Raw genomic sequence first — 23459 nt, 5'->3', positions numbered from 1 at the left:
TAATATACCATTCAACCATGGTCCCAAACCGCCACTATATCCCTTCTACGGTTTCTTCGCATGATTCCGAAGTTATGTCTTATGTAGTAAGGCCCTAGACGTACATAGTATATGCGACTTGATACCTGGAGGAGAAACCTACGAACTTTTGCTGACCATGCACCTCAAACGTTCGGGTTACCCGAAGATAATAAAGTAAAACAGGCAAGAACTTGGTCAAGTTGCAAACCAAACACCTTCGCTATGCTCGTATACTACTCACGGAAGATAGGTCTGAGTCGTATGCGGAAAACCCTGGGTATCTAATGTTTTTGCAAAAGAAGCAGAAGGTATTAATGTCCACTTCCCCAAGGGTTCGAGAAGTCTTCCTCATCAGGTGTCGCTAGTGGCGAGATTTTGACTCTCCCGACATCCTGTACCCCGTCATCCCATTGTCTCGACTCCTCCGCCCCGGGGCTATCTTCGTCGGGTGTGGGCTCTCCTACTTGGAAAGTGTCCTGCTCCTCTTCTTCAGCTTCCTCCAAGAGTAGCTGAGGATCTGAACTGTCGATCACAGGTGCACCCAAAGGTCCACGTGACTGCGACGATTTGGCCTGCTGCGCCGTAGGCTTCGGCGCTTTTGCTGGGGTCCCGGGCGAAGGTTGATTGGATAATGCTCTTTGCTGTTTCCCCTTGCCTTTCTTATGACTAAGCACATCCTCGGCGCTACCCACCGACCTTGTGTTAGGTCGGCCGCTATGTAACGAGTCGTAGGACCGTGCTGCGTTCCACGCTCCTGAGCTGGCCTGGTATACGGCTGCGTGTCCGATCCATCGCTCCCTCGCCGGTATATTGGCGGTAACTACAGGATACTGGAATCAGTTAGACCTGTCTTCGTATTACTGTCAGTATACCCAGAACTTACATGCCAGTCCCCAAATTCCAAAGCTCGAGCTTTGCCGAATAGCCTCTCATCCTCTTCATCAAGATTTGTTTCGTCGGTGGATCCGTGGCTGTACTTCGGATGTCTGGAATTACTTGGTCCCCTGTTTTCATTCAACAGTGGTGTGTTTGCAGACAGTTCTCCCCTGACCTCTTCGGGCTTCGGAACCCAATACTTCGCCTCTCCTCCACGCTTGTACCTCATGCCATCCTTCAACCTGGCAAATCGCGAACTGGAGTCTTCATGCGCAATGACCTTTCCCTTTGAATCGAACACACGGTAACTGTATTTGTTGCCGCTGAACGTCTCCTTGGAGTCTTCAATGAGATCAACACAACCGAAAGCATCGCGCAATGCGTATTTGACTGGCATCCTGGCAGCAGAAACCGAGTTATCTGCATAGTCATGCCATGAGAAGGCATACCAGTGCGCTACAGCGAATATCGGCATTTCGCAGCAAATCAGGGCATCCTGGATGGCAGCTGCCAAACTGTCTGAGCTGTAGTGTTCGACATTGTTGGGGATCGCTCCCAGCCAAACCAAGATAGACAGAAAGAAGCCTTGCCAGTAAGACGCAAATATGATAAGCTTTATGCACAGAAATTTGGGCACAGGCCGGAAGGGCAGCAGGTCCTGGTGCATGCAGACCCAAAACAGACCGAGCGAGTACAAACTGACAGTCATGCTGATGTTGTAGATGATACCACTCCAAAAGTACCCAGAGCTGACTTCGATTAACCCCTCTTTATAGGTGCCCGTCGCCTTCATGATGATTGCGGCAAGGCCCAAAATCGGTTTGAGCCACGCATACTGGAGGATGCCTCGCTTGATACCCAGGAAAATGTAGGGATCTGAAATGTCGACTTTGGGTAGGACGTGATTTAAGGGCCACAAATGGTTGACTGGGGCGCGTCCGTGGGTCATTATTATGAGTGCTCGTTCGCCTTGGAGATAGTTGATAAGCAGCTGGAAGAATGTGTAAATGGTGAAAGCCTCGTATATGTCTCGGATGGGGTCCAAGAATTGTGCTGCGGTTTGAGATATCATGCTGACCCACGACGATATCGAATATATAGGAACCATTAGGAGGATTCGTACGACGTATCGTTGAAGCAGAGGCTTCCTGTAGTTTTTGCTGCCAGGTCATTAGCGCCGCGTGAACTAATTATTTCTTCGGATGTACGTACAGTTGAAGCCATATGGACCTGGGACACAAGACGACAAAGGTTAGCTTGATTAACCACTCAACAGCAGGTGCATGGCAATGCCGGTGAAACTGGGCTGGCCATGCCTTACAGTATTGATAGTATAGTTGCAGCTAACGAGCCCACCCCAGCAACCACCGTTGTCGCATAAGCAAACTTCTCGCCCGTACCGCCAGCCATATTGCAAATGGGCAGAGGCTGGATATTCGCGTACTCAAGAAGCTGGAACGTCAGAACAATACATAATCGCAAGATCAGGCAGCCGAGGAAAAGGGTTTGTTGACGCGTGGAGGTGTACGCAGTAGCAGCAAGTCAAGTGGCGGTTGTTGAGAGGTCAGGAGCAAAACTCCGGTGAGTTTCCTCGATCTAATGCGGGTGACGACGTGTGACGTTTGGGGTCAACTGGGGTCGGGATCTGGATGATTCGAAGCTTGCCCAATTTCAGAAGTTCATGGGGGAATGCGAGAGCTGTCAGTGGACTGGACTCGTCCAATGTCATGTATGCGGATTAACGATTGACCCTTCGTGTAATTATGCACTTAACGATGCTGCTGGCCAGGTGAACCCAGATGTGGAAGCTACGCTAAGGAGCCGGCATATGTGCCTTCCCCACGCTAATCAAGCGCCGCAAGACACGCTTTTAGTGCGTCACGCGTGCCTCGAGCTGTCCGTAGAGGTCGTCTTTGAAGTCTGCGCATCTTATCCCCTAGGTTCGCTCATTGGCATGAGCAGATAATAGACAACTGCTTGTGCAACCAACTCCTGGGACCTAGCAGCTATTGGATCCCGACAACCTTATGCAAAGCTACCACCAGTCCTCTGACTAGCTATGGACTTCAGCTCGATGCGCCCCATAGCCACCGTCGTGGAACCGTAATCGCAAGGAGTTGGGAGAGCTCTAGAGAAAGCTACCGTGGGCTGTCATGGCTAACAACCCGGATGCGCCGTGGTCCAGCTTCAACCCGTATGGCCCCCCCTAAAGTATCTCGTCGTATTAACTGACTTCTGCAAGTGTTTTTTTGGGGTTACTGATTGTCTGTGGTGTGCTGTGAGTTATACCAGTCCCAACCCGGTCGAGTCGCATACTAATTTTACGTGCGAATAGCTCCATCTTCTTCCTACTGTACTTTAACAGAGTATTCGCGTCTGTGATTTCGTACATCATCCGAACCTACACCTGGCATCGATATCGAATCTACATAGACATTCAGGCGTTGCAAGTTTCGTTGCTTGGCGGACGAGTATTTTTCATCGGCTTTAGATACCATGGGAATAATGAGACGATCCTGATCCAGAATGGCCATATCACCTGGTCATACTGGCTATGGCGAGTCAAAGATGTCAATATTGTTGCCCCCAGAAAGGCTGCTGGAAAGAGCCCAGACGGCGACACCGAGAATCCCTCTAATGAAGGCGATAAGTTGGCAAAGCTGCCATGCCGTATCAATGTTGCCGTCTCGGGCTTAGAGTGGTTCGTGTATAATCGAAGTCCCGTATACGAATCCCTACTGGCTGGCATGATGGACCAGACGAAGGCCGACGACGAAAATGCAGAAAAGCCCCGAGACAGTACTAGCCAGCCACGACAGCGGCTACAGAAGACATCCCAGAAAGTTGAAGAACAGCTTAAAAAGCTGGACTCCAAGTTGTCAAGCAACGAGAAGGATCCTGGTGACTCTGATGGGCAGCGCTTTGCTTCTGATACCCGTCGACGCTCGACATCAGTATCTGACGATGGCCGCGGAACCAAGTCCTGCAATGATGAAGTTCCACTGATGCTGCAACTTCTGCCACTTCATTTTGAATGTGATAAGGCAGCTGTGGTTATGGGCAATGAAAACACGAAAGCCATACTCATCATCAAATCCAGATCGTTGTCTGGAGAGATTGATGCCTCATCATGCGAAACTCCCGACTCTTATAGACAGCTTTTCAAAATCCGCTTCAACAACCCTGTCGTGGAGATGAAAGAAAACGAGGACTACAAGGAGGACCAACCGACGCGGGCCAACATGGACAAAAACATAGCTGTGAAACGCGGCAATCTTCCACATCGGCCTTTTTTACAAAGGCAGCGCCGCAAGGCCTTGGGCCAGTTGCGAAACCTGGTGCCGTATTGGAGAAGCTCTGTGGAATCATTCTCCGTGAACTCGAGAAATGAGACTGTCACCGCTGAAACCCCATTGCCTGGCGCTGCGCACTGGCAGGGCCTCACTCGCTACCTTAAGGACGACGATACGGACGACAAGATCCGGTGGTCTTCCATTGAGTATGCTGCTATGCCGACGCTTGTGGATAGTTCAGAAGCAATATTAACCATTCTTTGGGACGTTCCCGGAAAGGTTACCCGCAGCCACCATTCCCTGGTCGGGGATTCTAAGCAGAGAAACAACATCAATGGCGCAGCCCCTCCTGCGTGGACCATCAATTTGCAAATTAAAGGGGGTGTAATCAACTACGGCCCCTGGGCAGATAGACATCGGGCTGAGTTGCAGAGAATATTCAATCCAACATTGAGCAAGGATGCTACTCCAGCTGAAAAGCTTCCAGTTGGCGCTGACAGAGTCCCCACGGAGTTCAAGTTCTACCTGGAAATCGACGAAGAAGTCACGTTAAGAATACCTACCCGGGAAGACTCCAAGAATTGGAGATGGAAGAAAGAGGTGGCCGAGTTGAGACAGCACCGAAAACAGGAGCGACGCAGGGACAAAGCACGTACTCGAGAAGAGCTCGCGTCGAATGCCGTCAAGCAGCGGCCGTACGGTTGGCTAGACATCAAGGTTTCCCCCAACGCTACTATCTCCTATTCCATGGATATGATAGCCGGAGCCACAGGGTACACTAATACTCTCACGGTTGATTTGCCTTCAACTGAGGTTTCTACCAGCGTCAACCATGGTCTTTTGTGGAAATCTGGCGCCCAGCGTATCTCATGCGACATGTCCAATCCCCTGAAATGGAACAGTCTCCGAAACTGGCTGTTTAATATTGAAGGCGACGATCTTGAATTATTCATTCTCAGAGATCATATTTTTCTCCTAATCGACCTCATTGATGACTGGGGCAGTGGTCCGCCGCAGGATTACCTGCTGTTTGTTCCGTTCAAATACTTCGTCAATCTACAGTTTCGGAACCTGAAGTTGTACCTGAATGTCAACGATGTCAACATCGTCAACAGTCCGACTAATTTCGAAGAGAACACTTATCTTGTCCTCTCCAGTCCATGTCTGAAAGCGGACACATGCATCAATCTCGACGTGTATCGGCCTCCAAAGAATGCAGTACCTTTTAATGTACAAGCAGATGCGCTGGCATTGGCACTTCACACACCTCCCTGGAACACGCAAGCAACTTTCCTCGCCTCCAAATTCATTGGACAGTTTGAGAGTCTAAAACTTGATGGCAACTATCACTATAACGCGACTACGTCGCCGGCTAATACGGATACGCTTGTACTCAATGCGAGTGGTCTCTCGCTAATGGCTCATGTCCATGGGTTTATCGTTCGTTATCTTTTGCAACTCAAAGACAACTATTTTGGTGATTACGTTCACTTCAAGACTCTTGAAGAATATCAAGAATCGCTCCGTGTCAAGGAAAGTGATCCAGATGCCGCAACTGCCAACCGACCACCGACCAAGAAGTCCAACGACTTGGACGTAATTCTGGGTATCAGAGTCGACGACCCGAAATTACTGTTACCAGCGAATTTGTACTCCGCGAGGCGCCATATCACAATTGAAGGGGCCTCGCTGTCCGTCGACCTCCGCTTCACAAACTACTACATGGACCTCGATATGTCACTCAGTCCCCTCAGCTTGTCTTTGGGGAGCGAAGACGATGGCGCTTCAAGTCCCATGAGCGCTACATCTAGCACGCAGATGTACATCGATGGACTTGGAGTATATGGTCATCGCTTATTTGGCCTACCGCCCACTGAACCTACCTACATGTGTAACTGGGACTTATCTGTGGGCACGGTTACGGGAGAGTGCACGGCTGACTTCTTGAACGCTATCATCAACGGCGGCAAAGCATTCGGGTTTTCACTCGATGACGACGAGAACGCGCTGATACCTTATTCGTCTATCGTCGTTTATGATGTCACATTCCTGCGGCTGTCGATACAGTCTATTCAGTTATGGTTGCATGTAGAAGAAGCTGCATTTCTGTTGTCCACCGGGGCTATTGACGTCAACTACAACGATTGGGCCAGAACACACTACTCAAAGCGTGCCAATATCAAGGTGCCGGATTTGCAGATCGCATGCGTCAACTCGGAATCTGCTGCACGACACCACAAGATGAGACTTCATAGCCATGTGGAAACTGATGCAATTCTTCGAACCAGTATCCACTTCGCGTTGATCGGGAGAAAGTACGATTTCTGCAATGAGAGGAGATTGCAACAGGAACTCGTACGCCACGAGGATCAACGGACGCGCCGAACGGATTTCCTGCTCCTGCCAGGCCTTCTCGACGACCACACGCCAAATGCAGTGGATGTGCCAGCCCAGAGTGTGCCATCGGTCCCTCAGCCTAAGAGATCCGCTTACGCTAGCGACGAGAGAAAGTCGATGTCTTCAACCGGATCTTCCCGACGTTCCCGATCATTAAGGCACAAAAACTCCTTCCTCTCATTCTCCAGTGAAAGTAATGGCAGTGTGTTGCGGCCAGGGTCTTTAAAGTCGTCAAAACGTCTCAGGAGTGGCGGCCGTCAAATCTCGGACTCGATACCACACGCAACCAATGAGTTGAAACTTCCTCTGAATCGAAGGGATTACTCGGCCTCCACAGGTCGTCACTCGGCCTTTTACAGTGCTTATGGTGACTACGTTGACAGGAGAGACCTTTCACATAACACCGTCGCGTTTTCGAGCCAATTCTTCCCGCCATATTTCCCCCTAGACAATTTACGCCCTGATACAAAGGAGGCAATCATGCAAAGCATTGAAATTCAAGACGATGAGCTTCCTGAGTCATCCCCATTTGGATTGGACGATGTCGATCCAGATGGTTTGAGCCAAGATTCAGCTTACCAGAGCTTCATTGTCGAGCTTCCAGCTGGCGTGTCAGCTTTTCTGAACGCAACCTCACTGCGATACATTGCCGCGTTGATGAACGCACTCCAACCGAGCGAGCCAGATGATATCCTCGACTCACTACAGACGAGTGCCATGTCGGAAATTTTTGACAAGCAGAAGCAGCAGAAGATTCGAGGGAGTATCAATGATTTTGTTGTCCGGATACCCCAAGCCAACGTACGCTTCCTCAACTGTTCTCAGCTTGATTCGCCAGAACCATTCCAAGAAGAGCAAGATCAATATGACTTGTCGATCACGAAGTTGGCCGTAAATGCTCGATCCGAGACCCTTGATACAAGCAGTGATGCCCACACTTCCCTTGAGCCTCGGCTATCGTTCCACTTCCGGCTTGACTCAGCGGAAATATCTGCTGCAGAGCGAGCTGCGGGCTTAGATGAGACTCAAGCCGCAGTCAAAGCTAGAATAGAGAGGATCATGATTTCCATGGGATCAAAAGAGCTTACCTACATCGATGCTGACGTGGGTGCTCTACGAGTGACCTCGTCTTCAAATAAAGTCGAGTACCTCGCCTCTCTTATTCACAGAACAAACATGCTTGCGACTGAAATGGGGGCGCTTTTCTCCTCTACGACTAGCAGAGGTGATCAACGTGTTAAGCATTTTACGTACCGATTGATGACTGATGGCCACGGAGCTGGTGACCCCTCCTTTATTGCCCGCCCATCCGCGGTGCTAAGGGCTGCTACGGAGCACTTGAGGACTTATGACTCATGGAAGCTGATGGCAAGGCTCCGTCAGATGTGGAACACTCTAAGTGAGAAGGAGAAAGAGCACCTGAGACTTGAGTGCCTTGGTAGTCACGCCGGCTACCCCATGGACGCCAGACAGCAGGTGACGAATGCTTTTCAGCATTGGCGAAGTTGGGATTTGGATAACATTATGGATTCCATATTGATGAATAATATATTCGGCAAGCTTTCCTCAGTTGGTCAACTTGCCAATGGTCCAACGCCATCGATGGCTGTGGTTCGGATACAAGAAACTGAGTTTGTCCTGGACCCTGGGCCCAAACAGAACCAGATCTTTGCTATGGACGTCACAGCCAGGTTGGAGACAAAGACGGCGCAGCCAACTGAAAGTGAGTCCCGCAGCGATACGGAAGTTCCACTCACAGTTCTCAATCTGTATTGTGCCGATGCTGGGTTTAACCTCAACTGGGAGTTGCTCGAGTTGGTCGAGGATGTTCTACGCCTCTATCAGCGGATGGAACCTCGTGAGACTGAAGAGGTAGCCAATCAACCACCAAGGACCTTGAAGCCTGAGCAACCGAGAATGTTCCATGTTGTCTTCGCTTTAGGCCGTGGGTCAATAGCCCTTGAGACTGTGAACTTGAGGTCTGACACACAAAGCAATGACTTGAAGATGTCAGCCGTGGTGGTCCAAAGACGCCAGAGGCTGACAGGGAACAACGTTATTTTGGTCTGCGATTCGGTTACAACGAAGCTTAGGAGTCACCAGCAAGCCTTGGCAACCTTCCGCTTGCGTGGTGCGAGTGTTTTCGTCTCCCATGAGCTGCAATTGGAGAGCCAGACATCGAAACATACCATCAAATCCACAGCCAGCAGTGAAGATCTCAGGCTGATTGTCAAACAAGACCCGATCGTGCTCGCAGAAGTCCTCGATATGTTGGTCAGAGACGAAGCTGCCCAGCTATACTCCCTGCAAAAGCAATTTCCCACATCGCCCGAACCTGGCACCCAGAAGCAGAAGATCACTGAGCGTTTGTCAACTTTTCGTGTCGATCTGGCAATGTTCCTCAACACCTATACAATATCCCTGCCTCTGCTTCGATCTCTCACATACACCATTTCTGGTGTGGTAGCTAGAGCTGCCATGGCCGCTAATTCGGGCACCGAGGTTATTTTCGACTTCGATATCAAGGAGAACTCCCACGACATCCAAATAAAAGTGGGCAACGCCCCTCGGAGCATATCTCTGTTACAGATACCACCCACGAATGGACGCGTTACCATGCAGATGGGACAAGGGGATCGATCCATATCCGTTTTTGCTTCAGTGGAGCTAATACAGCTTGACGCTTCTGCGGTCTACAGTCTATTGGCTGCACTCAATCGTCCGGAAATGTCAAATGCTATTAATGATTTGCAACATCAAGTCAAAGTTATCCAGGAACACCTCCGTGAAACTTTCGATGTTCAAGATAGCCCCAAGACTAAAGTCCCACCGCAAGGAACCCCGAGACTTGTCTACATTGTTCACACGACTCTTGCCGGCATCGAGATTTTTGGTCATGCACCTACCAAGTCAGGATCCGAGCGGCAAGCCCATCTATCATTTTGCTTAGATAGCATCCATCTAGAACTCGCAAACAGGCTTGACCAACAGGGGCCTGTGTTGGAGAACCCAGAGTTCCGCGTCAACCTCCGTCAAATCATGTTTGATGTAAAGAAGGGCTCTGTAGAGGCCATGAGGTCCTGTGGCAACCTCTCTTTTGGCGCTCTCATCACGGGAACTACTCGCGAGGCCGACGATGGCTCAGAGCAGAGGTTTTTTGATTTCCAAAGTGACGGATTCGAAATCAACCTCTCTGCGGACACGATATCTACGTTCGTGGATGTGCTCGGCTACATGGGTGACAAGATCAAGGATCTCGACACGACTAAAGAAATAGAGTATCTGCAAAAGAGGCTCAGACAAAATCGCCCGAGGATCGCTATTAACGATGAGGAGGAGGCAGAAGAAGTTGAAAGTGACATATTCGACTCTTTCCTTGCCTCCATTATGTACTCCGTTGAGATTCGCGATATTCAGGTTAGTTGGCTGGTCGCTCCCGGAGCAGCACGCGCAGCCAGTCAAGAAGATCTAGTCCTCTCTTTACAGAGGATAGAATTTGCGACAAGGCAGAAAAATACGGCCAAGCTCACCATTGAAAATTTCCAATTGCAAATGGTGCCTCTGGAGCAGGACAAGGCGCTGCGATCAGCCAACTCGGCACTGCTACCAGAAGTTATATTCAATATTGCTTTCGTATCAACTCAGGATACTCGCCGGCTTGCTTTCCAAGCTGTTGGCAAGTCCCTTGACCTCCGGCTTACCTCGGGTTTCATCGTTCCTGCATCCAATCTGGCCGATTCAATTGGATTGTCCGTGAAGAATATGCAGCAAGCTTCGGAGAAGTGGACGCCTATCATAGCAAAGGAGAAGTCAACTGAGAAACAAGTTGACACTCGTCAAAGATCCCTGTTTGGCAGTAAGAGAGTAGAATCTGTGCTGGTGGATGCGGACTTCGCCGGCGCCGTTGTGCGTCTCTCCAGCCGGAGAGCATCCACGGAGACCGATGGCATCCCTTCACCGCATGCGAATCGGCCTGCGCTGGCTGGAAAATATGGTCAATTCAGTGCCGACGATTCAGGAGCTAGCACGGTGCTCCGCAGTCCAGGTCTAGCTTGGAAAATCGAATACAGAGACGATGGCAAAGAAGACCCGGCCATCTACGGTGAGATCAAGGTCGATGCTTCGGAAAACACCATCTGTCCCACGGTCGTTCCCCTAATAATGGACATCTCTTCAAGTATTAAAGAAGTAGTGAGCAATGATGGGAAGCAGTCAGCTACGAGATCGGTCACACCTATGAACAAGAGCAGTGAATCTTCGAAGAGCAAGGCAAAGTCTGGAGAGGAAGAGAACATTCTCACCACCGATCCGAGTGCCGTCTTGGGCCGTACAAAATTGAACATTGGATTGCGCATCTGCAAACAAGAGTTCACTTTGAGTTGTCAGCCCATTGCCCGGGTTGCTGCTTCAGCTTGCTTTGAGGATATTTACATCACCGTCAACACGGTACACTCACTGGACCACGGCAACTTTTTCGCAATCTCTGGCACCTTCAGCGGGCTCCAGGCATCAATACAACATGTGTATTCGCGGGAATCCACGGGCAAATTTGAAGTCGACTCAATCGTACTGTCCCTGATGAATAGCAAACACGTTAGCGGTACCAGTGGTGTCTCTGCCATTCTAAAAGTCAGTCCTATGAAGGTTGACGTTAACGCCAAGCAGCTGCAAGATTTCCTACTGTTCCGCGAGATCTGGGTTCCACATGAAATACGACAGGGCTCGGCTGCACCAGTATCAAAAGCGCCGGCAGAGCTTACTGCTCAAGGTCATCTTGTCCAGCGATATCAACAGGTGGCAGCCACAGCCGCTTTCCCCTGGACGGCTACCATCTCGATCAGTTCTCTGGACGTCACCGTGGATCTTGGGCAATCACTTGGCAAATCCGTTTTTGCGATTACCGACTTTTGGGTCTCTTCAAAGAAAACGTCTGACTGGGAACAAAACTTGTGCCTCGGTTTCCAGAAGATTGGCATTCACTGCACTGGTCGTCTGGGTGGATTTGTCGAGTTGCAGAATTTCAAATTACGTACATCAATCGAATGGCCAGAACGACAGGCTGCCTTAAACGAGACGCCGCGAATCCAGGCTTCCATAGGATTCAGCCAGTTCCGACTCAAGGCTGCGTTTGATTACCAAGCGTTTTTGGTGGCAGACATCACTTCCATGGATTTCATCATGTACAACGTCCGTCGTCGCAGAGAAGGCACTGGTGACAGACTGGTCGCGAGCTTCGACGGAGATGCCGTCCAAGTCTTCGGCACCACCACCTCGGCATCGCAGGTCGTGTCTCTCTGGCAAGCAGTCCAAAGACTCATACAAGAGCGCAAATCCAGTTACGAATCTTCACTTCGCGACATTGAGAAGTTCATGAAGCGAAAGTCGGTTACCACCCAGGCGCCACTCCTCATGCCAGTCAGGCCTGACGACTCAGTTGGGGTAATCAAGTCACCTATTTCCCTCGACACTGACGTCGTGGTCACTCTGAAAGCCCTGAACCTTGGTGTGTTTCCGAGCACGTTCTCTGACCATCAGGTCTTCAAGCTCGAGGCGCTCAACGCGCAAGCCCGCTTTGCAGCGTCAATGGAGCAGGGCCGTATCCACAGCATCCTCGGACTGACACTTGGTCAATTGCGCATAGGTCTCGCGAGCGTAAGGCACGTCGAAGCGCCCAAGCACGTGGCCGAGATTTCGGTCGAAGACGTAATCGCCTCTGCGACAGGCTCGCGCGGCGGCACAATTCTGAAGGTGCCCAAAGTCGAGGCTATAATGCAGACGTGGCAGGCGCCCGAGTCGCGTAGCATCGACTATATTTTCAAGAGCGCCTTCGAGGGCAAGGTCGAGGTCGGGTGGAACTACTCGCGCATCAGCTACATCCGCGGCATGTGGGCTAATCACAGCAAGATGCTCGCCTCCACCTGGGGCCGCGAGTTACCTGGCATGACCGCCATCAAAGTCACGGGTGTGCCGGAGCCATCGACGTCGGCAGACATAGATAACGAGACGGACAAGAATAAGGATAAGGAGCAGCAAACCAAGATCACGGCCGAGGTCAACGTACCGCAGTCAAAGTACGAATACGTGGCGCTGGAGCCTCCGATCATCGAGACGCCCCAGCTCAGGGACATGGGTGAGGCGACCCCGCCGCTGGAGTGGATCGGCTTGCACAGGGACAGGCTGCCGAATCTGACGCATCAGATAGTGATTGTGAGTCTGTTAGAGTTGGCTGGCGAGGTCGAAGACGCGTATGCTAGCATCCTAGGATCTTCGTGACGGCTCGGTGGGCGGTGTCAATAAGGGGGCGTGGTGTAGTCAAGAATGGGGCAAAAGGGGTGACTAAGTCAGATGAGTCACTCGGTAATTGATGAGCATAGCGAGGCGTTCCTTATTGGCCACCACTTGTGTAGGCGAGGGCAGTCACAGTTGTATTTTGACATTGCAGGGCTATCCAAATGCATGCCCAGGTAATGAAGTTTTCGTCGCACATGTACAAGATATCCGTGGACAATGATGACTGGTAATATTTCCGAAAGATCAATTTCCAAGCATTAGCTCAGAACCCAAAGTCCAAAGCTAGAACCCCGCAGATGGAACCTAACCTTGGAGCTCGAGGCTTCAGCTCCTAAGGAAAGCTCTGACGTTAAGGCGCTGTTGGATACGTGCAACCCCTTGTGCAGATAGGAGCAATGCTTCAATAATACATGGCCCTATACTGTACACTACATCACACTCCGTTCACATTTGAAGTGATTAACAAACATTAGCGAGGGAACCGGCCCTCTGTTTATGAGTCTTCATGGATGTTGCATTGATCGCTATGCCTTCTCTACGCGTTATGCTGCTTACTTCGGTGTTGACAGAACTACAGGTGCTCTTGCTTTCTATGTAGAAGGAAGGAGAGAAGAAGGATCGGATCCACTATCTACACTAGCAACTATACCGCTTTCAGCCTAGGGCATAACTGTGGCGCTCAATCCCACAGTTAGCTTACTAAGTATTTATTGTTTAAGCTGTCCCATGGTATCGATAAAACTGTCTTGTGGAATGAACACGGACGTCAGTATACATAAGTATCCAACCTGACAATATTGGTATCTTGCTGCGAAGATAAATGGAATGACTTGCCTGGATGTTGATCAGAATTACTTCGACTTCACAAACACGTTAGTCGAGTAGACTGCTTATCTCCGTCTGCTAAAGCCGAAGTGAGAGTGAATCGAAAGGTCATCGGGTCATACGGACTAGAGATAGCCATCCCCAGCTCAAGTGTTCTGTATCCTTGCTTGAAGATATTTCACAGGCCGAGACTTGAATGCGTCAGGCCGAGTCGACAGAAAGAACATAGGCTGGTGTACTTTGGGGAGCTATTGGGTATTCCAAAGTCAGGTAGAAATCAGACTGCCGTGACTTCATATGGGTACGAAGTACTTGCAGGTATAAAGTGGTATACACCCCAATTATCAGGACCCTTTCCTAGTTCAGTCGCAAATGCGCATTTGTTCCATAAAAGCAGACTCTTTGCGTAAAGAGTGATCTATCATAGGTAAGTCAAATTCGTACTATCGCAAGTTTTCTACCGGGTCTCGAAGGACTGGAGCTCAGAGTCCACCCCTCCAGTTGGAAGGCAAGGGCTTTGCCCTGGCTTCAAGGAGGGGTAACAAGTTGCAGGCCCAAGCTATCAGCATTTTTTAGGGCCCCACCTTGATGCGAGAAAAAAATCATATCAGGCCAGAGGCAAAACGACCCCGCTTGCGCCCGCCCACCTCTTTCCCAAAGACCCGACAACTCTTTCTATCCTCCCCAACTATTGCTGGTGTGTGTGAGATAGTTGCTTGCGGCTACAAACAACTCACCTCGCGCATTCCCCCTTTTCGACTTTCGAGTTCGCCAATACTGATTCTTTTCTCCTCTACAAGGGAGATCGTTCAGTCCTTCCCTTACCCCGCAGCAGCTCTCTCCGGGCCGCTTCACCACAAAAAGACACTTAGGAGGTTTATCGCATCAATACCGCCAAGATGGTCAAGTAAGTTTCTATCAATGGCTACTCCTTCCCAAGCACAAGACGACGTCGTGGCAATGACATGGCGGTGTTCGTGATGCTGTCAAGCTGCGGTTGCGCTGTCTGAAATCCCCAATCGTCAACACCATCTATAATGACCACCACCGCAATCTAGCTTTACCACGAAGACCAGTATCATGCTAACATGCCTTTGATAGCTTCACCGTCGAGCAGGTGCGAGAACTCATGGTATGACTTCCAAACTAGTTACCCCGTGTAAACCATCTCGAGAAGAAGCAGCTGATTGATTTTGTTCCTTTTGTTTAGAATGAGCCGGAAAACGTGAGGAACAGTAAGTTTGCTTTGGTTGTTTCCAGATCCCTTTTGGGCAGCAATTCTGATTCGTGATGCTACAGTGTCCGTCATTGCCCACGTAGATCACGGTAAATCGACCCTGACCGACTCTCTGCTCGCCAAAGCCGGTATCATCTCAACCGCCAAGGCCGGAGACCAGCGGGCCACAGATACCCGTGCAGACGAACAGGAGCGTGGTATCACCATCAAGTCCACTGCCATCTCCCTGTACGGTACCCTGCCCTCCGATGACGATCTCAAGGACATCGTCAGCAAGAAGTACACCACGAACGGATTCTTGATCAACCTGATTGATTCGCCTGGTCACGTCGATTTCTCGTCCGAGGTCACTGCTGCTCTGCGTGTCACTGATGGTGCGCTCGTGGTCGTCGACACCATTGAGGGTGTCTGTGTCCAGACCGAGACCGTCTTGCGACAGGCTCTTGGTGAGCGCATCAAGCCCGTCATCATCATCAACAAGGTCGATCGTGCGCTTCTTGAGCTTCAGGTTTCCAAGGAGGACTTGTACCAGTCATTCTCCCGAACCATCGAGTCCGTCAACGTCATCATCTCAACTTACCTCGACAAAACCCTCGGTGACATTCAGGTCTACCCCGACAAGGGAACGGTCGCTTTCGGTTCTGGTCTCCACGGCTGGGCCTTTACCGTCCGCCAGTTCGCCGTTCGTTACGCCAAGAAGTTCGGTGTGGACCGAAACAAGATGATGGAGCGTCTCTGGGGCGACAACTACTTCAACCCCCACACCAAGAAGTGGACGACCAAGAGCACCCACGAGGGTAAGCCACTCGAGCGTGCCTTCAACCAGTTCATTTTGGACCCCATCTTCAAGATCTTCTCGTCCGTCATGAACTTCAAGAAGGATGAGGTCTTTGCCATTCTCGCCAAGTTGGACCTCAAGCTTGCCACCGATGACAAGGAGAAGGAGGGCAAGCAGCTCCTTAAGGCTGTTATGCGAACATTCCTGCCCGCTGCCGACTCTCTTCTGGAAATGATGATTCTTCACCTGCCGTCTCCCGTGACTGCCCAGAAGTACCGTGTCGGAAGCTTGTACGAGGGTCCCCCCGATGACGAGGCCGCCATTGGTATCCGTGACTGTGACCCCAACGGTCCCCTCATGCTTTACGTCTCCAAGATGGTGCCCACTTCCGATAAGGGTCGATTCTACGCTTTCGGTCGTGTTTTCTCTGGTACCGTCAAGTCCGGCATGAAGGTCCGCATCCAGGGTCCCAACTACGTCCCCGGCAAGAAGGAGGATCTGTTCATCAAGGCTATCCAGCGTACCGTCCTCATGATGGGTGGCAAGGTTGACCCCATCAACGATATGCCCGCTGGTAACATTGTCGGTTTGGTCGGTATTGATCAGTTCCTGCTGAAGTCTGGTACCCTCACCAACCTCGACACTGCCCACAACCTGAAGGTCATGAAGTTCTCTGTGTCGCCGGTCGTGCAGCGCTCCGTGCAGGTCAAGAACGCCCAAGATCTGCCCAAGCTGGTCGAAGGTCTGAAGCGTCTCTCTAAGTCTGACCCCTGCGTCTTGACCTCGACCTCCGAATCTGGTGAGCATGTTGTCGCCGGTGCTGGTGAGCTCCATCTCGAAATCTGCTTGAAGGATCTCGAGGAGGATCACGCTGGTGTTCCTCTCATCTTCTCCGACCCTGTCGTCCAGTACCGTGAGACCGTCATGGGCAAGTCAAGCATCCAAGCCCTGTCCAAGTCTCCCAACAAGCACAACCGTATCTACATGATTGCGGAGCCCATGGATGAGGAGCTTGCCAAGGCCATCGAAGAGGGCAAGATTTCGCCCCGTGATGATATCAAGACCCGTGCTCGTATCATGGCCGATGAGTTTGGCTGGGATGTTACCGATGCCCGAAAGATTTGGTGCTTCGGTCCCGACACCACCGGTGCCAACTTGCTGGTTGACCAGACAAAGGCCGTCCAGTACCTCAACGAAATCAAGGACTCAGTTGTCTCTGGTTTCCAATGGGCGTCCCGCGAGGGTCCCGTTGCCGAGGAGCCGATGCGCGCAACTCGATTCAACATCATGGATGTTACCCTGCACGCCGATGCTATTCACCGTGGAGGTGGCCAGATCATTCCCACCACTCGCCGTGTCCTGTATGCGGCTACCCTGCTTGCCGACCCCGCTCTCATGGAGCCTGTCTTCTTGGTCGAAATCCAGGTGCCTGAATCCGCCATGGGTGGTGTCTACGGTGTCCTGACCCGACGCAGAGGTCACGTCTTCGCTGAGGAGCAGCGTCCTGGTACACCCCTGTTCACCATCAAGGCTTACCTGCCCGTTATGGAGTCATTCGGCTTCAACAGTGATCTTCGACAAGGTACCTCTGGCCAAGCCTTCCCTCAAATGGTGTTCGACCACTGGCAGCATCTGCCCGGTGGCAGCGCCATCGACGGCACCACCAAGACTGGCCAGATCGTCCAGGCCATGCGTAAGCGCAAGGGTCTCAAGGTGGAGGTGCCGGATGTCAGCAACGTAAGTTTTCTTCCTGCCTGCCAGAGCTATGCGAAGCTAACACGACTTTCTAGTACTACGACAAGTTGTAAACAGCTTCCTTCTATGCTGATAGACTGCGGTCTCATACACCACCTCACGAACATTATGAGATTAATCCTCGCGATCATATAGGCCCGAGCCACGATGGTAGCCACGATGGTAATGCGAGGCCTTGGGCGCGACAAGGCAATGATGCGGCCGTGGATATACAAAAGCTATACGAAGGCACAGAGCGTGGAACCTGTTTTAGCTGTCCATTAGGTTTGCTTTGTAGTGATGAGAAATTGATTTATGGTTAGATAAGATGATGCATCAACTTGACAAATGTGACAGGCGTAATGATTTGGCCGACATTGCGCACAAGTTAGTCTCCTGGCTTTGCCACTTGGCTGCCCATGGGCCGCCTCGGAAACTTGCGGATAAGTCTGTCGGAAGCTCCCGGTCGGTTCGTAAAAAACTTCCACTTGCCGTATTTCAGGATGATGGACATGGCCACTTCGTATGTTGGCCGCACTATGGTTAAGGTACTTAAGTCATCAAGTAGAAGATGGAATGACCGTCGTCACCACCAATTGTCCCAGTCCGTGCTAGTGAATTTCCACTGGAACAACACTGGAGCAAACAGCTCATACGGTTTAGCCCAGAAGACCAACTGGGGTATTCTGATCTCAAGACTTTGGAAACGACAGACGGAGATAGCAGGTACTATAGTAATGACTACCTTCTTGGGTCCTGGAGTGCTCAAGGTTGAGTTCCTCGAACTCATCACCGCCGACTACGGCTGGACAGCCATTCTATCCGGCTTCGGCATCCTCGCTGACGACTTCCCGGAGCAGAAACTCAAGTTTTGGGATTTGAAGGGCGCGAAGGAGAGAGGCTATATCGTCTTCAAGGAAGGGATCCACGTTCCGTTCTCGCCGTTTCTGGGTGTTATCGGCGTTGCGCCCGCGGAGGACGGTGAGTTTGGGATGGTGCCGCCGCTCGAGACGGGTGGGAATATCGACACGCGACACATCACCGTTGGGTCGGTTTTATACCTACCCGTGAAGGTACCGGGTGCGCTGCTGAGTTGTGGGGATGGACATGCGGCGCAGGGAGATGGGGAGGTGTGTGGGACGGCCGTGGAGACGCCGATGAAGGCTAGGGTGAGGGTGTCGGTGGAGAAGGGGAAGGGGAAGCGGTGGGTGAAGAGTCCGTACATCATTACGGCGCCAAGTGCGGCAAGACCAGAGATGAATGTTGGGGATGGGAGGGAGTTTGTATATTTGGGGATTGATGAGGACATTAGGGAGGCGACGAGGAAGGCGGTAAGAGGGGCGGTGGGATGGTTGGTCGAGGAGAAGGGGTTGGAGAGGGAGGAGGCGTATATGCTCGCGAGTGTTGCGGGGAGTTTGAAGATGTGCGAGGTGGTGGATATGCCCAATTACGCTATTGGATTCGCGGTGCCTTTGGGTATATTCGTAGAGGAGGGAGGTGGGCTGTGTGAATGAGGGCAGCTGCGATGGGGGAAAGTAAGCAAAAACGAGTGGGTGAAAGATGCAATACCAGTAGTGAAGAGAGCGATAAAATGTGTAAGACTGTTAACTCATTAGAATATAAGATCCCACTGCATGTCGTTTGCTAAGGTATCGGTTGATAGACGTCGCTTTTAGCTGGCATTCCAGGCCAATATGTCATGGGCAACAACTTAGCCTTTAGTTGGGCCGCTTTCGGGATTTCTTCACCACAAGCGAGACGTGTGTGTGTTACCTGCGAGAGCAGACCGATGGCTATACATCAATTTGACCTGTCAAATTTGTCATGTTCCTCCAATCGAGGTGAGAGGTACTCAGCTTGAGGCATAATTTGGCCGATATCATTGCAAAATTACGCACAAATCAGTTTGGGACAAGGAAATTCCAGTGCCAGTGAGCACCATTGAATACGTCGATGTTACAATCATTAGAGGCCAGTATTCGTGCCATTTCCTTCAACCTGCTGTTGCTAACCCGCATCGAAACTCAGTCCTGACCGCAAACAGCTGCAGATATGCTCAAGCGGGAGTTCGCAGCCATGGACATCCTATGGACAGCAATGCCGACCGCAATACTCATTTCGTCGCCTACGAATTCCGCGTCATGATCCCCACCGTTACCGACATTACCAGCGTTACTACACGGGTTGCCGAGATACACAAGAATTGTATATCTCCCCGTAACCAGTTCGGTATCCCGTACCCAGCTTTCGACGGTTGCAAGCCGCAATGATTCCCTCTCAGCGACACTTGATCATTTACCTACATGCCTTCATAGATAATCTCAACGACTTTCAGAACATAACATGCATAATATCATAGACCACAATCAATAATTGCATAATAATATTGGCTTGATTACAAACAGGGATATCATTTTCCCAAATTACACAACTCAACTGATCCCCCAGGTTTGAAGCATGATCCAACACGTAGAAGGGCCGGAGAGCCTGAAAATCGTTGATATGAGAGCAATTACAGAAGCAGCAGTGATTCTGAAGATTCTGGGTCTGAAGAAGCTGTTGTTGAGGCCCAGGGGGGATTAGAGGCAATGGTTGAAGAGAGTTCGGATTCTAAACAGCATTGGAAGAGCTATCGTGATGCTCAACTCACACCAGGACCGGCGCATTAAAATACTTTATGTCAGCAAAAGTCTGTAGAACTTTGAAAAAGAACGCTTCAAAACAAAGTACTGCAAATATAGTTGTCAACTGTATCTACAGAGTTGTGTGTAATTAAAGTGATAGTGTTGTGGTGGGAAAAGTATCCAATTGAGGGGTGATACTCGTTACGACCGCAACCGACTTCATAGTCGGAATGCCGGAAGTCTTCAGTGATTCATCGCTCTGGAGGAAACCAGGATTCTCCATATTTAAAGCCTTGGTGACGCAAACATGCACAACCTCGAAGACGAACATCCTGATCCCTGGATGCATGAGGTACGTAGGCCAAGAATAGGCGGAAGAGAGCAAGCATCAAGGTATGGCATTTCCAATGTGGCTAGACTTCATTAAACAGCTGAATAAGCGTGAAGTTAGCGGTAACTCATATATTGAGCGCAAAATTTGGTGCAGAACTGAAACTTTCCGCGCTTTGTTAACTGTTGTAGCTGAGGGTCACATGAGCTTGTGAACTTTCTGTTTGTGGACAGTATCAACAAGATCGAAGAGATTCCAACTCTGGAGAGATTAATGAATGTCCTGTCCGGAGAAATAACCACTCAGAGTCGTTGGACAAGCTTTTAAGTGGCTTTGTAGCAGCCATGAGTATGTATATGGGTCGGAATCCCACCCCCTGAGCCAGAAGGCCAAAACGGCACGCCTACCAACAGCCGTTGGATACGAGATATAAGCATAGATAGATTCCTACGTCCTGAGGGTTTTTAATTGAGGGTTCCAAAGCTATAGAGTTCAAGGAGGCCGGATTGGCCGATGAAAAGACAGTGAATGCAAGTCTGCAAGAGGAACTGGACCGCTTGGAAAGGGGTAAAAAGCGCAAGGCTATTTCCAACCCCAACATTTTGTGGACAGTTCTGAAAAATCGGCGGCTATCTAGCCTATACCTGAAGTTATCATGCAAGTGCCAGTACGTTTTTAAGGCCAGGGTGAGCAGTAGTTGAAGCAAGGGGTAGTGAGACCAGCAGTGATGAAGAAGTGGAATTGGAGCCAGAACCACACCGAAAGACCATAAGACCGGGGCAGGTAATTAAGGTAGCAGGGCCTATGTTGAATTTCATGTTTATAAACTACAAAACGAGGTTTTATCCTGTTTCTAAGCCTGAAGGCTGTCAAGTTGTGTGTAATTGGAGTAATAAGTGTTTCCCATAACTGCATGACATCTTGGCTTAGCGAAAGGGTGGGGTCCCATGGTATTTCTCCTCTGTCAGCCGTCCCTACGACTCGCAACTAAATATGTCAACGTCATCGTATATGTTCTGTCGAAATATCCTGATAACAGCTGCTCTTCACTCCTGTCTACTCCTCTTATGCATGGGGCTGTTCCTCGCCCCGTCTCTGCCGGGTCGGGAGCTGCGTGCCTTCTACCCCCCCGATTGTCCCGTATGCGCATATTTTCGTCCCTCTGTTCCCACAAAAGATGTCGTCTTCTCTCGGAAGCCTCTTCACCTCCTCTGTGGCTGGTGAGCGTACCGCCAGGGTCCGTAGGAGCCAACGGGCGTACGGCCTCCTGCGTGCGGAGTCGAGAAACAAGACGTGCGGCACTTCAGCAATCCGAATAAAATGACTAGCTACACCCCTGTATATCAGTCCGTTCGTAATCTGGAAGTGTACCAGAGTACATTAACAAAGCGCCCATGGTGGTATTGATGAGGCCCGGCCCAAGCTTTATCTTCTCATACCATCAAGTCAGCTGCATCGAGGGATACTTTATCTGCAAAACCTTTACTGCATGGCTCGTGCTCTCTTATGGGTAGATTATACAGGTTAGCCTGGCTTCACCTTGACCTGGAAAGATGAAACGTCCTTCACAAAAGCGCATGAGACGACATCACGACGTGCCTCTGGACGTATTGAATATCCATGGCTATTCCTTCAACCTTTGGTTAGATAGCAGCAGCAGGAAGACATGGAAAAGGATACTATGGCAAGTCCACCCAGACGCTGGCCTACACGCATGTCGTCTCTAGAACGTTACGCTATCAGCCCCTGCAGCAATCACCATCGAGCTCTTCATCAGCGAGCAAGAGCTCCCGAAAGAGAAATTAAGCCAGAGACCCCGTATACATACATCAAATCCAGGGTATCTGTTACGGCGTTCGTGGGTTTGAAATATACATAGTGAATTGTAATATCAAGCGATGCGAGCCTCGGAAAATATACGGGTAACAATGTTTTGGTCCAGAATGTTATATACTTCTGTAAAAGATGGATTTAACAACGAGTCTGAAAGTCCACCTGCTCATATGAGGACGGCGATGAGCCGGGGTCGCCTTCGGAGATATATCGTTACTACGGCACATAGCAAGTACTTGGTCTCTGCACCATGGATATGCACTCGTTGTTCATCATGGCCAGGGGAAATAACCGCAATAACGCAATAGAAATTATCACAGTTGATGTGGAGCGTAAGTTGCTCGGAATGCGGAATGCTGCCTACTAAGTTCGTCAAGACGAAATCGAAACCTCAGCGAGCCCAGCCTCATGGACTGGCGCATGACGAGTTTGTACACGCGAAGGTTCTACCGCCGTCTCTACCGTCTCTTCTGGACCGGCTCTTCATCCATTTCAGGCGAATAATGATCCTCAACTTCATCGGGTGTGCCTTGTTAATGATTGACCGCGTTCTGGCATCATAGCAGTGGGGGGCGGGGAGACATTGAAGATACTTGAAGGAGGCGACGAGACTGACAGAATCAACTTAGAACAGATTGATTTATATATGGATAAGACTAAAATGGCTTGGAATCCGCCCAACCATCGAGTTTATCCCCTACACTTTTCTCGTTTCTAACCTGGTGTTTTCTTTGCAACTTTCTGTAACCAACGTGGGTACTTTGGATTTACTCTTCCGCGACTTCAACTCCTATTGCCACATGGCCGGGGTTTCTAATGAGAAGACCATGCTACGTCACTATCTGGGTGCATCATTGCTTCGCCGTTTTCGCGTTTTACATACGCGGCAGTCCAGCACTGGAGAGGAAATTACTAATAACATCTGACGATGACACCAAACCTCTATAAAAGTTAAGAGCGTCTTTGATAGAGAAGAAGCACGTGGGGACTTTCCTACAAGAGCAGGAATCGGTGTCGCCGCAATATTCATGGCAAGAGCGACGATAATGCAGAGCAACTGGACCGAACCATGACCGGTTGTAGAAACCTGGACGACCCGGCCGTCAACACCTTGAACGAATATGAGGCAACTGACAGAACGGATTTGATCAAGAGACCACGAGTGTTGATGGTGAGGACACTACGTCGACCAGAGGCCTTGGTTGACGTGCTTCCTTGG

At 50.4% G+C, this 23459-nt stretch overlaps 5 protein-coding genes across 5 annotated transcripts; 4 read left to right on the top strand and 1 right to left on the bottom strand.

Annotated features, from left to right (window-relative positions):
* Positions 1-319: 319 nt before the first annotated feature.
* On the bottom strand, positions 320-2602 carry BCR38DRAFT_217708 (organic solute transporter Ostalpha-domain-containing protein). Its single transcript, XM_040854214.1, has 4 exons — positions 2219-2602; positions 2110-2127; positions 905-2057; positions 320-851 (listed from the first exon to the last, which is right to left on the bottom strand). Exons 1-4 carry the CDS (start codon positions 2305-2307, stop codon positions 333-335), a joined length of 1779 nt encoding a protein of 592 aa, XP_040714588.1. The 5' UTR covers positions 2308-2602; the 3' UTR covers positions 320-332.
* Positions 2603-2785: 183 nt separating this feature from the next.
* Positions 2786-13122, top strand: BCR38DRAFT_217683 (uncharacterized protein). Its single transcript, XM_040854213.1, has 3 exons — positions 2786-3091; positions 3140-3175; positions 3233-13122. The coding sequence occupies exons 1-3, from the start codon at positions 3051-3053 to the stop codon at positions 12858-12860; spliced, it is 9705 nt and encodes a 3234-aa protein (XP_040714587.1). The 5' UTR covers positions 2786-3050; the 3' UTR covers positions 12861-13122.
* A 1103-nt stretch (positions 13123-14225) lies between these two features.
* On the top strand, positions 14226-17860 carry BCR38DRAFT_435449 (P-loop containing nucleoside triphosphate hydrolase protein). The gene is made up of 5 exons (XM_040860376.1): positions 14226-14610; positions 14805-14835; positions 14914-14938; positions 15003-17455; positions 17509-17860. The coding sequence occupies exons 1-5, from the start codon at positions 14603-14605 to the stop codon at positions 17524-17526; spliced, it is 2535 nt and encodes an 844-aa protein (XP_040714586.1). The 5' UTR covers positions 14226-14602; the 3' UTR covers positions 17527-17860.
* A 329-nt stretch (positions 17861-18189) lies between these two features.
* On the top strand, positions 18190-18966 carry BCR38DRAFT_485712 (uncharacterized protein; the record flags this gene model as incomplete). The annotated part of the gene is made up of 1 exon (XM_040863929.1): positions 18190-18966. One exon carries the CDS (start codon positions 18190-18192, stop codon positions 18964-18966), a length of 777 nt encoding a protein of 258 aa, XP_040714585.1.
* Positions 18967-19398: 432 nt separating this feature from the next.
* BCR38DRAFT_217547 (uncharacterized protein) lies at positions 19399-19753 on the top strand. The gene is made up of 2 exons (XM_040854212.1): positions 19399-19423; positions 19481-19753. Exon 2 carries the CDS (start codon positions 19540-19542, stop codon positions 19720-19722), a length of 183 nt encoding a protein of 60 aa, XP_040714584.1. The 5' UTR covers positions 19399-19423; positions 19481-19539; the 3' UTR covers positions 19723-19753.
* Positions 19754-23459: the final 3706 nt, after the last annotated feature.

This window comes from Pseudomassariella vexata, assembly GCF_002105095.1.
Source record: "Pseudomassariella vexata strain CBS 129021 chromosome Unknown BCR38scaffold_8, whole genome shotgun sequence".
Lineage (NCBI taxonomy): Eukaryota > Fungi > Ascomycota > Sordariomycetes > Amphisphaeriales > Pseudomassariaceae > Pseudomassariella > Pseudomassariella vexata.
Note: the sequence above shows the minus strand (reverse complement) of the source record. Positions and strands in the feature narration are given on the sequence as shown.